This window comes from Neoarius graeffei, chromosome 10 (genome assembly GCF_027579695.1).
Source record: "Neoarius graeffei isolate fNeoGra1 chromosome 10, fNeoGra1.pri, whole genome shotgun sequence".
In the NCBI taxonomy this organism is placed as follows: domain Eukaryota; kingdom Metazoa; phylum Chordata; class Actinopteri; order Siluriformes; family Ariidae; genus Neoarius; species Neoarius graeffei.
In genome coordinates, this window is record NC_083578.1 from 57639354 (window position 1) to 57660880 (window position 21527).

Genomic DNA, 21527 nt, shown 5'->3' on the forward strand with positions numbered 1-21527 from the left:
GACAGGAAGGGCTAGTTCTCCATACACAGATTAAAGGAACAGTCCACCGTATTTCCATAATGAAATATGCTTTTATCTGAATTGAGACGAGCTGCTCCGTACCTATCCGAGCTTTGCGCGACCTCCCAGTCAGTCAGACGCAGTCAGACGCGCTGTCACTCCTGTTAGCAATGTAGCTAGGCTCAGTATGGCCAATGGTATTTTTTGGGGCTGTAGTTAGATGCGACCAAACTCTTCCGCGTTTTTCCTGTTTACATAGGTTTATATGACCAGTGACATGAAACAAGTTCAGTTACACAAATTGAAACGTAGCGACTTTCTATGCTATGGAAAGTCCGCACTATAATGACAGGCGTACTAACACCTTCTGCGCGCTTCGGCAGCGCATTGATACGGAGCTCAGATATCAATGCGCTGCCGAAGCACGCAGGTGGTGTTAGTACGCCTGTCATTATATTAAAAAATAAAAAAATACCGTTGGCCATACTGAGCCTAGCTACATTGCTAACAGGAGTGACAGCGCGTCTGACTGCGTCTGACTGGGAGGTCACGCAAAGCTCGGAGAGGTACGGAGCAGCTCGTCTCAATTCAGATAAGAGCATATTTCATTATGGAAATACGGTGGACTGTTCCTTTAAGCCTGGTCTTAATTCTAAACAGAAATTAACTGTATGCCAGAAGAAATTTAGTCCAGGTCTATATCCAGATGCAGTTTTCAAACACAGTGATGCTCAACACTGAAATTATACACTACAGAGACAAAACAACCAACTTGAGTGATGTCCCTGCTCTTGGTAGCCAAGTGAGCGAGCACTAATTAGCATATTTAATAGGGGTGTATGGTATCGTGCTAAAGGCTCAGCTAACAATACATTTAAACAGACTGGAGTAAAAGGTAGGCTGCTGCATATTTACAGGAGATGTAAGAAGCATTTACACTAAAATCAAGCCCCCACCCACTCCTAGCATTATCCTGAAATCAAATCAGGAGAGGCTATGGAAACGGTTTAAAAATAATCCTCCTAAGCATACCATTTTCACCAGCTTGCAATACCACTGGAGCAATATCACACAGACAAAGACGAATCAGGTTTGACAGTTATTTTGTTACGGTTTAATGCACAGCTTTTATTTCATAATACGTTGCCAAGAGCCTCAATGGATTATGGAAAAGTTAATGTTTCAATCACTATACTTTTACTAAATGTTTTAAATAAAGTGAAAATGGAAACCTAAGGGCACATTCAAGCAATTTTGCTACACTGAAAAGGCACTCTAACAAGACACTGTATCATAACTAATTTTATACACCCCTAACGTTTAGTGCTAATTAGGTTTCGATAGTCACACACTCGATGCATAATGGTAATGCAAAGACTAACAAAAACCAAGTAAACCATTTCTAGATATTTCAAATGAGCAAAATAGATCAATTTAGACATGTATGGTCATTAGTAATGTGGAGATGGTAGTATTTGTATGAAAGGTGAAAAGTTGAACATGGCATGGAGTCAGTGGGATGTTAGCAATCAATCCTGTGTCATTAGATGGATGACAATTTAGAAGCATACCAATATTTGATTGTAAAAACCCAAGTCAACTAACCTTCTCAACTTTAGCCTTGGGGGTTGGGGGGGAAAAAAAAAGGGATTAGATTGTCGTTTTTAAGGAACCATTATTACACTGTACACGTAATAACCAGTTCACCACAAGGGGCAAATGCTGCCACTTTAGTCTCCAAATAATCCTCGGACTTCAATGAAAAAGTAAAGGCTAAAATGTGTGACGTAAATCAGCGATTCTCAACTGGTTTTGCTTCAGAACCCAAATCAATACTACACAAAAATTGTTCATAATATGGAAGCAAACAGACATGCATATTAAAAATGTGATTAATAGCTACTAATGATTATCTATTGCAAAAACCTAACAAAAAAAGTGCTCTGAGAGCACAATATCCCCCGCTGGCAACTCTGCCAGAACTCTGGTAAAATGCAACTGAATTGAACGAAATTACAATATACATTACCGACATAAAACAAAGAACCCTGTCAAGTTTGGTGAAATTCCTCCAAAGACCGAGAGAGAGGAGTACCCTTCCTGGGACGGACATCGCCATGAAACAATCCCTCTTCCCGGGCCTTTCGGCCAGCGGGGGAATAAAAAGTTGGATAAATAATTTACTACTGCAGATGACAGAAAATAAAATCAACTTTCATATTGGGTTGTTAAGGCTGTACCTCAAGTATTTACAGTGATTTTTGTGTTTCAAATGCAATGTGTGTGTTTAAAATCAAGTGCAAAATCAACTGTTCACATATGAGAATTGGCCACTGTATAAATGCATACACAATCCTGACCAAGTACAATTTACCTAGCCAAAAAAACACAAAACGCAAACACTGATCCAAATACTGAATTACACTTGATATGAAAAACACACAACTAATAAAAATGCATAAACAATGAGTTTTAACAAGAACGGCGCTGAAATCATGGGCCGTGCAAATCAATGGGAAACCGGAGGATTTCACTGTGATAAATCTCAAAATCAGGATGCGTGATCAGATACACCGGTTGATTCGTCTTGTTCAAGTGCATGTTTTTAGAGATATAGCCAGATCCCCTTGCTTTCTTTTGAAAAAGCTCAATTGGCTTGCCTTCATGGCTTGAGTGTTTTGTCTCTGAATAACCTACTTTATGAATTTCAATGGCTTCAGGCTTTCTGCAGCCTATCACCAGCCAAACGCACCACATCACCTGCACAAGGCATCCTCATTTACCTTGCATATTTTTCCCCTCCAGCCTTTTATAATAAGAGGGAATTTCATTGTTTTTCAAGTATTGGCACCAATTGGTTACAGCCGAATTAGCACCAAAACTGACAGTATTTGATTGGACGCACAGCACAATCGAATTTTTCATTGGCTATGGGGAGCATTTCACTATGACCACCATTACTACTCCTTTTCTGAAACAATTCACTTTGGTCATTTTTCCATGTTTTATCATTTAGCAACATTTTTTTTCCTTCCCAGCTGTTCACAACCCAGTTTTAAAGAGCCTGTGACCCAAATGCAGGTCGCGATCCACCAGTTGAGAGACACCGATGTAAATTCAGTGCTATACACGTTAATGCAGTTTTGTGAGCGTGGTTTTTTTTTTTTGTGTAACATACTAGTCAAGAATCTAATTGGGAGTTTCTTTAAATGGGAAAATGTCTGCATGTTATCTAAAGCTGGTTGCATGCAGAAAAACAGACTGCCTACCTTATCTTTTTTCTAATGAAGAGCAGGATTGAAAAGGAGAATGGAAAATGAAAAAAAAAAAAAGGATTAGAAAGGGGATAAAAATACAACCAAAATAAAAAGGCTCAATAACATCCCCATAACTGCCTGAAAGAAAATTTGCATGAACGTGAAAAGCATGAATTTAAAAACACCACACCCCACACCATTCACATGGTCCTTGCACCAAAGCAAAAGGAGGGGGGGGAAAAAAAAAAAAAAATCAAAAAGGACACCAAATTGTGCAATAACATACAGCCAAAAAGGTTTTAGTTACACATTTTAAGAAACTTCCCACCTTCTCTTTACCCTTGTTGGGGCTGGCACTGGTCTTGCCATTGGAGGCAGCTGTGGCCTCCTTCTCCACAACACCTAGGAAATGCTGTTCAGACTGTGTGTGGAAAGACACAGTGCCCTTGGGCAGCTTCTTGATCCGCACTGCATGGTTCCTCTGAGCTGACAGCATGTCCTAATGAAGGAGGTGCCATGTTAATGCTGATGGGTAACATCTTTATTTATATTTAAAAAAAAAAAAAAAAAAACTTTAATATACAGCAAGTGTTAATATTTCAGGAACATTCACTGCAGAGCTGGACAAATTTACTCAGTTAACACAGGTGTGTACTAGGGATTACACAACTTTATTACTAGGTGAACAGCATTTTAAATAAATAAAATAAAAAACCACTTCTCTTTGCCATAGTTAAAGCAAAAAGATTCGAGTATTTTGAGAGCATTTTATCAGCGCAGTTAAATGCTGATAAACGGCAGAAAAAAAGGCATCAAGCCACACTTCAGTTAACCTTCACTGGCCTATGAAAAGTACCTCCATAAGATTACCAGACACTGTATCCATAAGGAGGAATCATTTGTGAGGTTGAGGTGGTGTTCACATCCACAAACATTTTCTAGTCCCCTGCTTTATTTAGGTGTTTGGGAAAAAAAAAAGAAACCTGCTACTGGAACACAATTTATGCCGCAGGACAGCAAGAGGTCTAAGCATACGGGAAGAAGTGTCCTTAAAGATGAGAACGCGAAAACAAAAATAATGCTATTTCATGCTCATGACTTACAGGGACAACAGTAAACTCCACTTCGTCTGAAATGTGTAGTGGGCTTTCTTCCAAAACCTCACTGAAGTGGAAGAACATTCGGGCATCACGGTCCACACACTTAATGAAGCCAAATCCATCACGCATTGCAGCGATCACACCCTACAGAGAATTGCAGAAAGTTAGAAAAATCAAATTTTATATACAAAATTTCACTTGATAAATCATTTTGAATGAAACAGCTTTTTTTTTTTTTTTAAACTCTCACCATTTCACGAGACTCCTTAGTAAAATGGAAGGTGTCTGGCAGTATATCGATGTTTGTAGCTCGCTCAAGCTTGTCTCGACGGTCAGTGGAAATGTTGAACTGGACATGGTCTCCTTCCAGAAGCGTCACTTTGGACTTGGTGTCTTTCTCCCCAAACAGAAGTTCCTTCTGGCTGAAATTAATCCTTGCACAAATCCGTCCAGGTAACGGATCGTTCTGTAACAAAGCAAAGTGGCCATCAAATGTACCTAATACAGGATGTATGCAGTCACTCGAAATGCACTCTCCAGCTGAGAAGTGTTCTCTGAAAAGCACGTCGGAGAGATTACATATATACCTGATTCTTGGTGGGAACTTTAGGAATAACCTTGGTGACTGTGCCCTCAAACTGTTCAATACTGATATCCTCAAATATAACCGTGCCTGGGGGGAGTACACGAACATCTGTAGCAACTTCTTTCCCCTAAAAGGAGGTGAGGAGAAAAAGGTTCAGGGCATACTCGGAGCAAAGCTCTGCAGATGTTTCAAACTGTCGGTCTTAAGACAGAAAACTATTGAAGTGACATTTCTGCCAACACATACATTTCGATCCTTAATGGAAAACTCCACATCATCTCCAGCCTGCAGTGCCTCCAGGTCACCTTTGAACTCACTGTAGTGAAAGAAAATCTCTTTCACCACGTCTGCTCGCTCAATAAATCCGAATGCATCCTATAGGGGAGAAAGTCTCTTTAATGGAGTTGAAACACCAAACTCAACAAATGTGTTAAGACCTTTTTTTTTTTAAGCTGTACTGTGTGACTATGGACAGAAGCAAATCTCTTACAGAGCAGTTAAGTTTATATTTACAAATGAGCACACACACCCAGCCATTTACACTTACCTTAGTGGCACACACCACACCCTGGCACCTCATCGGCTTCTTCTTAACTAACACAATGTTATGGGCACTCACTGCTCCAGTACTGAAAGATCAAAAACAATACATTTCTTTCCCCAGAAACCACCATCAGCTCCTCTGAACCACAAATACACTGGTACAGTACAGTAGTGGTGTTTTTGTGAACAGGAAGGGACTTACTGCTTGTTAGTCTCCATGTAGAAGCTGACTTTATCTCCTGTTTCCAGTTGTTGGTTGCCCTCCACATCATCAGGGGTGTAAGTGAGATAGAACACTTCCTGTGAGACAATTAATGCAAAATATTTATACAGAACTTTCCCCTAAATCAAACCAGTATTCCCACTGGCCTTCACTTCAACATTAAAGCATTAAAATACCATTTGTTTTTCTTTACTAAACTTTTCTAGGCCATCACTGGCAGGGTTTGTACCTACCTACTAGTCATTTATGCTACACTGCAAAAACTAGCCATCCTAATATAAGGAAAAACAAATTTGAGAACATTTAGACTATAATCAAGTGAAATAATCTGCCAGTGCAGTAAGATAATTACACTTGGTAAAACATCTTGGAATAAGTTGGTTGCAATCTAGAACTAGGTTTAATAATCTCCAAAATTGGTGTCATGTTTTCTTCTAATAAGAAATGCTAGATCATTTCAACTATTTTCAAGATGTTTTCACTTGCTAAGATGTCATTTTTTGCAGCGTATAGCTTAGCTAGCAGCTAGTTTCAGGATCACAGCTGTAAAAATAGCCAGCCATTAGTGGCTAGTCATGAAGATTTTTCTCCTATAATTTGTGTCATGCTTTGGTTGCCAGGTTTATTGAGGTAACCCTTACAGAAATAAAACACCTATTGATTAATTACCTCAATTCAAAGTAGATGGCCTTTCGCTTTCATAAAACCAGTGAAATTTAGTTCCCTCTATCACAATGACCAAATTTCATATGCTTATTTCTGGAATATATAAAAAATAAAGCCAGATCATTCTGTGGCTGGGAAGTTCTTTAATTTGAGGGGATTCCCTAGCAAATAACGTGCATGAAATCGCTCGCTTCACGCGGTCAAGCAGACAGGAAGTCTGTGTGCGCACACAGGTTCACCTTTTCCTTTTTTCTCCCATCATGCAGCATCTAGTGTTGCATTACTGCCACGTACAGGTTAACCATGACCGTGCACTGACCGTTACATCATTCTGTCGCTAAACGAACAGCTGATCACACCGAGGTGCTCGCTGACCGCCGATCTTTAGTTTGGCCCTGCGTTTCCTCTCCTTTGGATATAACATAACGTCTTTTCTTCTCACTTTGTTACTGTCGTCGGTCTTTCACGTTTCATTCGCACACTCACGTCCTCCATTGTTCTCTCCTGTTTCAAATTTGTATCCCATAATGCCTTGTGTGAACAGAGAAAGCCCACCACGTGATGCATGATGTAGCATCTTGAATTGGGTCATGGTGAAGCAGGGGGGGCCTAAATTCATTAACTGGTTTATATATATATATATATATATATATATATATATATATATATATATATATATATATATATATATATATATGACCCCTAATAAAATCGGAAGTCTGTGATTCGAATTCAGTAGCTTTCAGTCCACTAAACAAAAAGAACTGGGTGTCAGGGAAAGTTATTTTTATGACCTAAACTTGAAAAATCTGAAAGGCAGTCTAGCTTTAAGGAGCTGGTCACTCTGAACACAAAGAATTTATCATTGATCTGTTCACATTTTATAATAATAAAATTAAATTTTCAGGGTTTTTACAAATAAAGACAAATGGTTTTCCAGAAAATGTTAAATCAGTAAATATAGAACATGGGAGCTAAAACCCAATCAGCAACCAAGGATTCACAGTTTACACTCAGCTGAAGAGAAAAATTGTCCATCATACCCCATTTCTCTCGTAGCACACACTGCCAGTGGGGACCTGACCAGGAGCAGACCTTCCATCCAGGTGGTTGGGGATGGCTGAGACAACCTGAACACCACGCACACATTTAGAAGAGGTATTTTGTGAAATATATACAAAAATCTCCAACATGCCTTTTATTCAAATAACATGCAAATGTGTGTTACTGACAAGTAAAACAAGATTTTGATAGGCTCAGAACATGCCACAGACAGCACACACAAACACGACATTCAAGCCCATTATGAACCCACAAAAACAATGGCAATTAATGGGAGTGAACCAGAATTAACTTCAATTATTCAGTGGAATGTGTTAGATGAGATTTTAAAAAAGGATGATGCTAATTGCAAACATTGCCTCACAAGTGAGTTTAAAATGAGCCAGAAAGGGAGAGACACTGATGAGACATGGACAAAAAAAGAGAAAACGTGTTCCTTAACTGGATGTATATAACCATGCAGCATAGTAAAGGGAGAGGCGTGCAAGTCTGGTCCCACCTGCCCAGAGATTCGTTCTTCGGGCAGGACTTCGGCCTTGATCTTTACCAGCTTCACAGCAATAGGTTTGCCAGTGCGCTTGTCAGAAGACACCTCAAACTCCACATCATCTGAAAGACATGACATCATGGTAAGAAAGGTCAAATGGTACCAATATGGCATCAAAGGCCCTGCACTGTGATATTTCCTTTATCCGTTTTTCAACTAGTTTCAGAAAAAAAAAAACACAGCTATATACATCCCCCCCCCAACTACACTTTTTCCTAAGCTTTAAAGTGACACTGAAATTCACCCAGTACTCTCCAAATATCAAGAGTAGTCATGTGGGCTGATCAAGTGTTAGTATTTTATACACCTAGATTAACAGGGCTCCTGGGCTGTATAATTACTTCAGGCTAGGGCTGGCAATTTATATTAAAAGCATGTGTTATATTTCTTGAAAATTCACTTTTTCATCCTGTCTGCAATTAATAAACCAAAAAAAAAAAAAAAAAAAAAAAAAAAAAGTATGGCTGTAAAAATCCTACTCAATCATTTTATTCAGCCTGCATGAAATGAGTGGATGGCCTCCCTACCTGCGCGCACATACGGCCCATGCACTCATTGCACATGACCAGAGTTTTCCCACAACGCTAGGCAGACAGAGCTCAATCTAACGAGCTAGCTGCACAAGAACAGCAGACAAGACTTCCAGTTACACCTAACCTTATACCTACAACAGCTTGCACTGTTAAATACAACAAGAGGTCAAACCAAAGTGAACATTGGTATGGCTTTTCAACAAATGACAACCGAGGGAGTTGAAGGCCCTGAAAAGTGCTGCTGTGGTTGCTGAATTTCTGTTGGACACGTAATTATCTGGTGCATTTTGTTTTTTGGGGAAATGTATCATTTCCTTCATCCTCCAGCAGCAGTCAGGCATTGCACGTTCTTTTGGGCAGCACGGTGGTATAGTGGTTAGCACAATCACCTCACAGCAAGAAGGTTCTGGGTGTGAGCCCAGTGGCCGATGGTGGCCTCTGTGCGTGGAGTTCGCATGTTCTCCCCGTGTCTGCGTGGGTTTCCTCCACAGTGCAAAGACACGTGGTTAGGTTACACGTGTCTTGGGGCAGCCTTAGGGTGGGCTGAAGTGCCCTTGAGCAAGGCACCTAACCTACAACTGCTCCCTGGGCATGTGTGCGCGCACGCTCATTGCTCGTGTGTGCATGTTCACTGCTTCAGATGGGTTCAATTTCCCTGTGCGCTTAAGTGTACGTGTGGCAAAGGCTTCTTGGTATTGCTTCCTTTTGTTTCATAGAGTGGCTTTGCAGGGAGGGGGGTTGGGTTTACTCCACTGTTGGTTCCTCCAATGTTGCCTACCCTACCTTTAAAACAGGTCATAAATTTAAAAAAAAAAAAAACTTGCCTAAACAATTTGTACTTTTGCTGCTGCAGCACATCCACGTGCTTACCTCCGATCTTGAGCTCTTGCAGGTTGCCACTGTACTGGGAGCAATGGAAGAACAGGCGAGCCTGTCTCTCTGAGCATTGGATAAAACCATAGGAGCTGAGCAACTTCTCCACCACACCAGTCTCCCGGAGGCCCACTCCAGTGCCGTTAGCAAAGCCATTGCTATGCAGTAGGCTTGGGTCGAAACTCATCTATATGGGAATAGACGGGAGGGAGCGTTTAAATTTCAAAATGACTCATTTACATTGTAAACTCACAGGATTTCTTATAAAAACACAAGTGAAAAATGATGGAGGAATGAGATGAAACCTCCCCACCCCAATGCATGTTTGGCATGTGAATTAGGTTTGCATCCAACTGCCCATGTAGATCAAAACGTTAAAAGCAAATTATGATGTTGCTAATGTAGGAAGCATACTCAGTGAAGCAGTACATAAATCAGGGCATCAAAAACTTTCAGTGAAGTCTGCCTGTACATTCTGAATAAAAGGATCGTTCAAAATTTGGTGCGATTCTGAGTCAAGCTTCTGCTAATCATGAATACTGGGGAGGGAAGGAAAAGGGGAAGGAAGGGAGGAAGAAAAAAAAAAAAAGTCACAGTATTACAAAATCAGTTTCTACAAGCTGCCGCAAGAAAACATTTGAAATCCATCATGCATCAGAGTTGTAACTGAAACCATTGGTTAACCTGTATGTGAACCTAGTAGCATTAAGCACTTTTACCACTTCAGTACTGTTGACACAAAAAAAGGTACACAAGTGAAAATTAGTAAATCACACCTAACAAATGCAACTTAACACACAGTTTGAACAGTAGTCTATACTACTGGTTAAACGCACAAACTCAACCTCAGGACATGCAGTTAACAAAATTTCACATCAGTTAGGCTGGTGGGGCAAAACTCCAACATGCCCACTTACAGATCTCTGGTACAATGGGGCCCGCTTTTGCTTTTTGCCCCCGGCCGCACGAGAAGTGTGGCAAGAGACGGAGGCAGAGCGGGGGATTGGTTGGCTGAAGGTGGAGGGGAGAGACGCAGCGACAGTGGGGGCAGCCGATTCAGTATATACTCTTTCCATCTTTATTGGAGCGCTCATGGCTGAAGGGCATCAACACAGGGGTCACAAGTGATTAAATTATTCTACTACCAATTACCAAAACACAATCTCCTGATAGAAAAACATCACTGTGCACCTGCTACAATGGGATTTCCAAGCCAATTCACAGAAGGAAACTGGCTCTTGGCATTGATGTGTCTAGAACCTGTTCAAAGCACACGCCAAACACAGGAATGGTCTGAAGCATCTTGAATGAGAAATCCCTTGTGATGGCAAATTATTCTTTTTAATTCCTCCAAAGATAGCAAAAACAGGGCCATACCACAAAATCTTAAACTAATTAACCTGAAAGTGGGTGAATGCAATTACCAGAAACGATCTATTTGTAAACCATTACAGGGCTTGCAAGACTAAGATTAAGAGCCGGAAAGAAAAACACAGGAAATAAAACCATAAATGCACAGCTGCATAATGACTGTCAAAGTTAAGATAACTACAATTTTCTTACTAGCTTTTATGTGCAAGATAATAACTGCTCATGTAATTGTGAACAATGCATTAGTTAGATGAGGAGGCTAGATGAGGTGCCAATACGTAACATTGCAATGGTAAATGGTTGATCACAAAGCTGCACAGACTGACCAGCCTCGACCAACGGGTCAAACCATGAAGGCAACATAGCTCGCAGACAGGGGGAAGAAGAAATGTCCCAATCAATAAAACCAAATTCAACCTGTGCTGATACGCAGTTGTGAGGTGTTGTACTACATAGGACACAGCAAGTGCTCTCTGTTTTGCTGGGAGCTATGAATACAGCATTTTGGGCAGACACCCAAGAAAAACCCGGATGAACCCTTCTTGGTGGGGTGGGGGGGGATTACGTTTTCAAGTTCTCATGGATAAGAGATGATCTAGCTCATCATCAAGCTCTTGTTAGCTGGATCAGGTTTGTTGGTAACGAGAAAGCTTTTTTTTAATTTTTTTTTTTGGCCAGGACTATTCACACAATGTGCTCGGCTTCACTTTAACACTCACTTTGATCCAGAACCTCAACTGTATATTTGTAAAAGGAGTTTGCAGACTTCTGATGAAAATATGCTAACATCTGTCTGAAATATAGATACACATTTACGGCATACCGTGTACGATTACTTAATCAGGGTCATGAAATCAGTGTGCACATATAATTTTGCTTTTCATGACATCAATTCTGAGACTTGAATTAAACTAAAAGGAGATCCACATTTCAGTTTAAATTGTGCACACGATCAGTTCCATAGTGGAAAACGAGAACTATATAGTGCCCTCTATAATTAATTATTGGTACCCTTCATAAAATGAGGGCCCCCCCCAAAAAAACCCACCCCACAACCACCAACTTTAACTTGCATGTTTATAAAGAGCTTCCCTTGTTCTTACAAAAATCATTAAGACTGCTTTTTAAAATAATTAGTTTCTCAAAAATGGTCAGTGTCAATTTTCATAATTTTGCCTCTGTATACCACCGCAATGAAATGGAGCAATCAACATGTGACTGAAGTGTAGACTTTCGATTTTAATTCAAGGTGTTCAAATAAAAAGAAATAAACCCTGCATTAATGGTTTTAGAATTACAGCCCTTTATTTTTAAAAAAAAAAAAAAAAGGGGGGGGGGGGGGGGGGACAAATCAACTAAAGCATTGTCGTAGCTGGGTGTGGCCCGTTTCATCATTTCATGACAAAAATCAAGATGATAAAGGGTCTACAGTTGATTCAAAGTGTTGAATCTGCATTTTGTAGCTGTTTAATGGGACCTCAATACGCAGTCCAAAGAGGCATCAATGCAAGTGAAGGAGGAACCCGTCAGGGAGATGAAACATTAGGAGTAGCCAAAATCAATAATTTGGTACATTCCTAACACAAAGGAATACACTAGCAAGCCCAGCAACACCAAAAGACCTGGAAGACCATGGAACACAACTAAAGTGGATGATCATAGAATTCTTTCCTTGGTAAACAAAAACTACTTCACATCAAGTCAAGAACACTCAAAGAAATCGGTGCATCGCTGTCAAGAGACGCTTTCATGAATTTAAATAGAGGGTTTATCCTAGAGATAAAAACGACTTAACACTAGAACAGAAAAGCCAGATTGGACTTTGCTAGAAAGCCTGCCCAGTTCTGGAATAAGATTATGGGGACAGCTAAAACCAAGATTAACTTGCACTACAACGATGGCAAGAGAACAATGGAGTTCTCTTGCCATTGCTGGAGAAGGAAAGGAAGGGCTCATGATCTAAAGGTATACCACATCCATCAATCATGATGGACATGTATGGCTGCCAAGGGAACTGGGTCACTGATGATCAATGTGACTGTTGACAGAAGTATGAATTCTGAAGTGTAGTTGTACTTTCTGTTCAGGTTCAGTTAAATGCTGCAAAACTGATAGGACTGTGCTTCACAGTACAGATAGGTAAATGACTCAAAACCTACTGCGAAAGCAACCCAAGAGCTTCTGAAGGCAAAGAAATGGTACGTTCTTAAATAGCCGAGTCAATCAACCCGAATAAGCACGTTTTACACTTCCTGAAGGCCGAAAGACCCACAAATAGCAACTGAAGATGACTGAGGTAAAGGCCTGGTAAAGTGTCTTGAGGAAACTCAGTATTTGGTGATATCCATGGGTTCCAGACTTAAGGTAGTCACTGACTACAAAGGATCGGCATCCAAGTATTAAAAACGATGCTTATGTTGGTTTGTCCAACTACCTTTGAGCCTGTGAAAATGCAGGGAATGGGTTAAAAAAAGGCTGCAATTCCTAAACAGTTAACGCAACATTTGAACATGTTGAATTAAAGCTGACCGTCGACACTTCAGTCACATCTTAATTGCTCCATTTCAAATTCATTGTGGTGGTACGCATAGGCAAAATTATGAAAATTGTGGGATTTAACAAAATATTAGATATTTGTTGACCTGCACAAAATCAGGTGATGGATATAAATTAGTTAAAATGTCAAGTTTAAATATCTGAAGCAGTTAGAAATTTGCCCGTCATTGGGCCCATGAACAAAGTAAGGAGGATGGGGGACCCAAGAGCAGTCTTTAGATGAGCAAAGTTTACTTGATTCTTGTGGTATTCAAGTTTCAGAATCAACCTGTTCAAGACCACTTTCATATCAAGCAACTGTTTGGAAGCACTGCAGGCTAGAAGCCCTTCTTGAGAGCATCTCCACAAAAAGCAACGCTTGAACTTCAAGCATCATTAGACATACAACTGGTAATGTGCGAGACCAAAAGTTGAACCTTTTGGTCATGAACACCATCAGCATGTTTGCTGACATACAAGGAGGATGAAGGATTTGTGTGTTGGAGCTGTTTAGCAGCTGGTTGTTCAGGGGCCCATTGTGACAAACATGAAATTTCAGCAAAACCTGGTTAAAGGTGCCAAAATGTTCAAACACTGCCATAAATAAAACTAAAGGCCTCTGCATGCTCGTGCGACAAGGCTTTCGCAGATAGCTTTTCGCAGACAGTTGTAATTTATTGTTGAGCGGGGAGTAATAGGCGTGCGCGATGTTATTCACCGGCACAACGCAAGGGGGCGCGAAGTCACTAGGAGTAGTTGGTGGGTGTGGTTAGTGGAGTGTTTATCCTCCGGTTACTTATAATGACTAGAACTTTTTTTTTTATAAATGACTAGAACTGGAGTCTTATAGATGTACGTACTTCCTCAATCAACCGCTCTTCATGCTGCTCCAGCTTCGCTCGTGTTTTTAAAAATGCCGGTCGTGAAAACAAACCAAACCGGGAAAGTAGGGAAGCGGAAGTGCGTGTACAGCGGATGTACAGTGGACCAATCAGAGCCCTCTTGTCTGCGAGGCTTCTGCGGTAGTCACAATTTTTGGGAGGTGCGTGCAGAGCGTCTGCGAAGGTGGGGGGGGGGCTACGCAGACACCATCTGCGACACCGTCTGCGAGGACTGGGTTGTCAGCATAAATTGGCCTTTAAGATGAGCTGGTCTTCCAGTTCAACATAGAACTGAAAACAGCACATGTTCATCTTTTCATTATTAATTTTTTTTTATATAAATGTTTGCTCATTTTATGAAGGGTAGCAACTCTGGACAGAGACATTTGTAAACTAAGGATTAGCATAGGGATGTGACATTTTCCCCATTTCTATTCACAGCACTATTTTATGAATTGTTTCATATAGGTCTTTAAAAAAAAATAGCAACTTCATTCAAAAAGAAAACATGGACAATTGCATTATTTCAAAAAAAATTCAAAGTGGCAAACTGGGCACAAATAAAGAAGCAAAGTCTTGGCTAAGCATGACTGACTCAATTTCAGCATCATATAGCTAAATTGAACCAAACCTGCATGCTTTATTACACTGCATACAATGTTAGTGGCTTCTGCTAGCTTCCATATCACCCTCATTAGCAAGTCAGTGACCTGCTCATCAAGGTTGAATATCAATACATCAGCCCTTTCCAGGTAAAGTGGAGCATGGAGGCATATCAGTTTCTCAGGTGTGCGAGAATAACTGAACTAGCCGGTTTGGAATTATCACAATCTGGCATGCATCATCTCATCTCCCAGAAATAATACAAACGCAAGAAACATTCCATTCTTAAAAGTTATTGGTAATTAGTAACCTGCTTTCTTACCCCTTAACTACCGGGGGAGGGGGGGGGGGGGGGGGAAATGCCAGCAAGGTAAGCAAGATAATGTCCCTGGCCTTGCCTGCCACCCCTCGGACCGTCTCTGAGCCGAAGCTAGTCTCTGAGTCTGGAGGCTGGGTAATGGGGTCATGAGAAGGTTAAACTGAACAGAGCAGAGCAAAGTGAAAGTAGGGTGTGGATGGAAAAGACGAGTGGGGTAGGAAGGACAGTGGAGTGAAAGGCAGACGGGCGGCACTTACGGATCTGCCATATGGAGACAGGCTGAGGCCGACAGTAGGTGCGCTGCTCAGCTCAGCACTAACAAACGCAGCAGGAGGCGACGCAGGCAAGGTAAACTCTACAAAGCCTTTCCAGGGACTGCCCATTATTCTGCCATACAACCCTGGCCAAATTCACCACACCGGAATTAGCCTTGACTTCTACAGGACATTTTAGCCTTCAATTTATTTGTCTTTGCAGACTTTTTTTAATTCTTGTTTTCCTTCTCTTTTATTGATTAAGATGACAATCTCTGCAATTGTGAAAGGAAGGGTGTGGTAGTGTGATAAGAGAAAAAAAGGGGGTGGGGAAGTAACAGTCATCCCCTGGGAAGATACTTAAGGTTTGGGGGCAAATATGTGCAAGAGGGGATGGGGGTAAGAGATTTGACTAAATTCTTGTTTAGTGTCATTTTAACCCAATAATGTCCCATGTTCATAAGCTAATCAGTTTGGTAGAGCACCAATTTCAGACAACTGGAATGCTATCAAAACAGAAGAGCATCAACAATAACTGGCACTTTAGTTAAACAGCTGTTGCCACATTTGAGTTTAGATCATATGAAACGTGCTAACGCAGAGTAACCTAATCTAGATTGCATTCCATGTTCTTCAGTTTGGAAGCAAAAAAGTTTCTACAGTACCTCCAACTCAACTTTTGGGTTATGTCAATGACATTAATAATGGACAAATCCAAGAGCAAATTAGCCAAATAAATCAGTTTCGTATTACATTTTAAATGACCATATGTTTCACTTGAACAAGGTTAGACATATAGAATATGAAAAAGTACAAAATACAGCACCTTATAATGGACTTAATAAACTATTATATAGAATACAAAAGCTTACAGAAAAGGGAGAACACTGGAAAAATATTCACAAAGCACTCTGGTGATCACGGTCCACATGTAGTGTGTTCCAGTAATGCAAATTCTTTAGGTTATTTGCACAAATGATCAATATACAACTGTAAAATATATATTTTATTAAAAAAAAAATAAAAATAAGGGCTACCCACCTTGCTTAGATGGCTTGATCTGGTGTTTTGACGTCACAATTAACACTGAGCCAAAGATTTAAACTGCTCTTTAGCACACGTATGCTTTTGTTTTCTTCAGTTGGCTGGAACACGTTCTATTTAAAAAAAAAAAAAAAAAAAGCTTCCAAAAAAATAAATTAAAAAAACAACAGGGGACAAAAGAAATAAAGAAACAAGGCAAATGCAGGAGTGAGAACACTGGTTGGGACAAGATGAACAGCGCAAAATAACAGGAAAAGAAAGAAAGTTAAACTAGTAGACAGCAGCCCACTCCGCACCCCAGTGGAGTGGAAGTGCAGGGAGGATAAGAAGGGCTTGGAGCAGCGTTGGGACGTGTGCTTTGTCAAAGCTGTTGAGTAGGCACAAACTTCTTGTCTCAGATCACAAATCGTCTTTGCCGTTAATGTTGATGGTCGGTTGCGTCAGGCGGAGTAGCTGTTTTTAAATTTCTTTGGTTGCTTAGTTTGGTCGTTGTGGTTGAAGTTCGATCGAGGCTTTTCTTCAAAACTAATGCATCACTGGATTGTTTTCAGGCGTGGTCTTTGTTTTTTATTTTCCTTGATTTGTTTCTTCCGATTGATCTGAACTTGAAGCAGGAGTTTCAGATGGTACAAAAGTCAGTTCTTTTTCACTTCATACTGTGTAGAGAGAAAAAGAAAGACATGCACAATGTTAAAATATTGTCATACCTTCAGGAAGGGACATTTTTCCAAAGATGAAGCCAAGGCACAAGATGAGCCTCTATACATCAAAAGTGTGGCTTAATACGAGACGTTTAACACAGAAGTAGCTTAATTAAAATGAAGGGCAAATCAGTTCAGACTCCAAGTGGAACTATTTCACATTGGAGGGGCTCAAACAAGAGGAAAATTTGAGAAATGTGGCTTTGTGTGTGTCTTAATACAAGCACAGTAAATTCTAGCTGGGGATCCAACTAATTAGACAAGTGCTGCACTATAAAAACACTTCAGACACAGTCCAACTTGGAGTTTGTTTACTCAAAAAATGGAATACATCATGAAACATATCAATACCACTTTAACTGAACCAAGCCAAATATGTGATGACCCTTAGCATCCATGTGTTTTTGCTGCAATTTTGGATTAGCATTGCTATTTGCAACAAAAATAACCTGCTGGTCATGAAAATAACCGATGGCAGATGTGCAGCGAGCAACAGCAAGAAAATAGCAAGGCAAAATTCCAGTGTGATCGCGACTTATTAGCAGCTGCTACACTTTAAAGCTAGTAAAATCCCAATCTTGTTTTCTATTGGGTCATGAACACACAGGTCAAATTTCACCCAAATAACTTGAATAAAAAGTGAACATTATAAATAAATAAGTGCATTTCTCTTCATGCCCTTACCCATCGAGATCCCAAATGGATTTTCACCTAGGTAAAACGGTGTGTTTAGTCTGACCACTGCTTTAGCCAAAAAGCACAAAACTGTATGCGTCTCCCTTATCGCACGGCGTCAAAAATTATACGTGCTGTGGCTAAACCTTCACCTCTGCCTGCCAGACTCCACTAAGGCTCTTCCATGCAACACATCCTTCATCTAGAGGCACTATCAGGAGTGAAAAATATTACAGAACTTTTGGACAAAAGTTCTAGGGACTTACTGACCATTGAGGAGCTCCTCGATAACTACCTATCTTCAAGGGTATTTTTCAAGTCTTCGCATTTGCACAACCAGTAGGAATGCTTGACGTGACGTTAGCAAGAAATGCTAGCAAAGACTTGTATTTTGTTTAGACATCAAAATTGCACTGCATTTCCTCAGCTCACATACTCTCAATAGGCACGTAACGTTATACTGTGCGATGATAAATTTGTGTTGCAATTGATTCAAATCGATTGTTATAAATAAATTACGATTAAGCAGCCTAATAATCTTCGTTTTTCAGCAGAGGGCGTAAAATCGCAAGAATGCACGACTCCGACAAACAGATCTAAAACGGGGAAAGAGCTGTTGTGCAAATGACTGTACAAAGAATCAGAGCTCTTTTTACACACTACTGAAAGCTAAAAAGAGATAGGTAGTAAAACGTTCATAAAAAGTTTAAGGAAAGGCCTTCGGTATTAACTTTAATTTTTAATAAAAGGAATATTTTAGTTAATAGGCTTATATTTTACTACAACCTTTACAAGTGTGTGTAAATATGATCAAGAAAATGAAATAAAAAGGACTTCAATTCCTTTTGTTCAAGTTGATGAACAGGAAAATAACGATTGCCTTTTCTGGTAATAAAATTTTCCCCAAAAATATCATAGGAAAATCAAACCATGAACTCAGTATCGTGACTTGTTACACCTAACGGTTACTAAAGCCTGGACCTTATAATTGGTCTATTTGTTCGTGGATTGTTCTCCCACAAACTTTTTTTTTTTTTACCCCTAATGTTAAGATGGCTACAAGTTGTTTCCACAGCTCACATTTTACATAAATTTTTAAAAATGCAGGTTGCCAGTGCTGCATTGGCTTGTATTCCACCGATCACCATGCACTTATTTCACTCATGGTTCTCATGCTGGGAGAGTACATACCCTGAAGTAGGAGCTAAAGTAGTCACTCAAAACAGTGTTCTAAGAACTACGATCATTCAGTTCCTGCAGTGCAGACACACAAAAAAGGGGAACCTCCTCCAACAGCTTCAAGAACCACGTCTCAAAGCACCTTATGGCTCCTTAAAGCCTTCCCCTACTGCTACAGTTCACTTACAGCATATACGCAGAGCCATGGCCTCACTTTCGTTTATAAATGCCTTGAGACCTTAAGAACGGCACAGGAATAGTTAAATATAGTAATATCTAATCTAATATAGTAATTTTTACGATTAAAGTGATTTATATAGGTAGCAGTCTGAGTGAATGACTGATGTCCATAAGGTCACAGCAGGAAGTCTATCGGTCTCATCGCCATTTCCGCTAGACTAAGGCTACATCCACAAGACAACGGCAACGAGATGTTATTTAAAAATATATCGCGTCCAAATGGGCAACGATCAGTAAAATATCAGGTCCATATGGCAACGCAACGCTTGCTGAAAACGATGCAATACACATGCCACACCTCTAGGGGCGCTGTAAGACGGTCCCTTCGGAGACACCAGAACAATAGAAGTAGTAAGGACGCATGCACATAAACTATTATGCGCGAGACTTCATATTAGCCACAAAGTCAGAAAAATCTGTTCGTAAAATTACATTATAATGACCAAATACAATGAAAAGTATTTTTCCAGTCTCACCTGTGAAAGGTAATCCCATGTGATCCCGTTTGGACGGTACAGTTAAACGCAGCTAATCTTTATTCTCCGCTTTGACCTATCCAATATGGCGGCGAGGATGACTTATGATTCTACGTGGAAGGCGGCGTCTTTAATGGTCCGGAATAAATTGAATACTACACGTTGATGGATTAATTTGCTCCTCTACACCCTTTTTGAGGAATGTATTGTAGGACTAAAACCAGCATCTGAAGAGGTGAGATCGCTCCTTTTTTCCCCCCTATTTTTGCTGGCGGGATTGACTCTGCCCTAAGGGCAGAGTCTCTCTCTCTCTCACTTTGCACCATTACACAATATTCACAGTGAAAATATTTTGTAAGCACGTTTCATGAACCAAGTTATAGGATTTGTTGACAACTCGCATCGCAATGAGAAGATCATTGGCACTACTGGTGTTAAGAATCAGACCATTTTATAAATGAATATTTTGCTGTAGAGCTGCAGTGTTAGTACAATTGCATGTTTTTGCTTCACTATTACGGTCACTATTCTGCTTCTTGCATTACTACTGTGAACTAACACTGAACATAATAATAATAATATCCAAGCTCGTGTTTCACTCTCACCAGTGCTCTGTAAGGCTTTTTCCTGGTGATATTCGTTACACTTCTACCCGGCGTGAAGCACTCACAGTCATGTGGTTGTGACGTCATCGTAAACAAATCCGTTTTACTCATCCAGACGACTTCACAACGGCAACGTTGCCAGATCTTCCCACTCTGGAACCCGTTCTCAAAAAGATTGCGTTTTGGGCACCCAAAACGCCGGTGCCGTGTGGACGCCAGGCCTAAACGATAAGCAATTGTATCGGAGTCACCTGAATCCGTTGCCGTGTGGACAGGGCCTAAAACACAGCTGACTGCAACTCTGATCCTCCATTTTGAGCTAATTTATCACCATGCACCTATGTGTAGACGTGTTGCTGGCCGGTGTAGCAACACGACAGAAGGTGGATTTACATTGCATTCATGGTCCAAGAATATTCCAACTGTAAAGACTTGGACATGTTTTGCAAGAAGTTCACAGGCACATTGGGCACCTATGAAGTGGTCTCTCCTCTGCTCGTTTTACTGAAGACTCGTACGAGACCTCTGATCTAAACCCAGGATGGAACGGGATGCGATATATCGCTCGGGCAGTGACCTCCCCACGGTTGTTACTAAAACTGGCGACGTCCCGTTCCGTCCCGGGTTTTAATAATTGCCTGAGCCGAGCAGTAATGGTGGAGTACTCTGTATGGACAAAATGGAGAATGAGTGGACTAGCCATCGGATTTCTAAACTGGATATTGTTGCCATCTCACCCTTACGTGGAAGAAGCGAATGAATGGAGAACTGGAGTGGACGAACAACTGAAAGTCAGATTGTTTCAAAAACAATTGGCCACAAGATCGGCCTTCAAGAAGCGAGAACACAGACAGGTAAGCTCCGACTCTCATTTGGATTATTTAAAAAAAAAAAAAAACCACACATACCTGCATTTACATTAATACATGTCACTTGTATTGTGCGTTTAAAGGAACAGTCCACCGTACTTCCATAATGAAATATGCTCTTATCGGAATTGAGACGAGCTGCTCCGTACCTCTCCGAGCTTTGTGCGACCTCCCAGTCAGTCAGACGCGCTGTCACTCCTGTTAGCAATGTAGCTAGGCTCAGCATGGCCAATGGTATTTTTTGGGGCTGTAGTTAGATGCGACCAAACTCTTCTGCGTTTTTCCTGTTTACATAGGTTTGTATGACCAGTGATATGAAACAAGTTCAGTTACACAAATTGAAACGTAGCGATTTTCTATGCTATGGAAAGTCCGCACTATAATG

At 40.5% G+C, this 21527-nt stretch overlaps 1 protein-coding gene across 3 annotated transcripts in view; it reads right to left on the minus strand.

Moving 5' to 3' along the window:
* csde1 (cold shock domain containing E1, RNA-binding) overlaps positions 1 to 21527 on the minus strand; it is a 49730-nt gene that overhangs the window by 13597 nt on the left and 14606 nt on the right. For 2 of the 3 annotated variants that reach the window (XM_060931938.1, XM_060931936.1), the window contains exons 2-12: positions 16395 to 17053; positions 9388 to 9577; positions 7880 to 8046; positions 7419 to 7505; positions 5689 to 5786; positions 5491 to 5572; positions 5190 to 5318; positions 4945 to 5070; positions 4608 to 4823; positions 4361 to 4501; positions 3586 to 3756 (exon numbers count right to left, since the gene is read on the minus strand). In XM_060931938.1, the coding sequence (XP_060787921.1) occupies positions 3586 to 3756; positions 4361 to 4501; positions 4608 to 4823; positions 4945 to 5070; positions 5190 to 5318; positions 5491 to 5572; positions 5689 to 5786; positions 7419 to 7505; positions 7880 to 8046; positions 9388 to 9577 (1407 nt within the window). In that variant the 5' untranslated portion in view covers positions 16395 to 17053. The remainder of the gene's footprint in view (positions 1 to 3585; positions 3757 to 4360; positions 4502 to 4607; positions 4824 to 4944; positions 5071 to 5189; positions 5319 to 5490; positions 5573 to 5688; positions 5787 to 7418; positions 7506 to 7879; positions 8047 to 9387; positions 9578 to 16394; positions 17054 to 21527) is intronic. The other variant, XM_060931937.1, reaches the window with a different exon arrangement.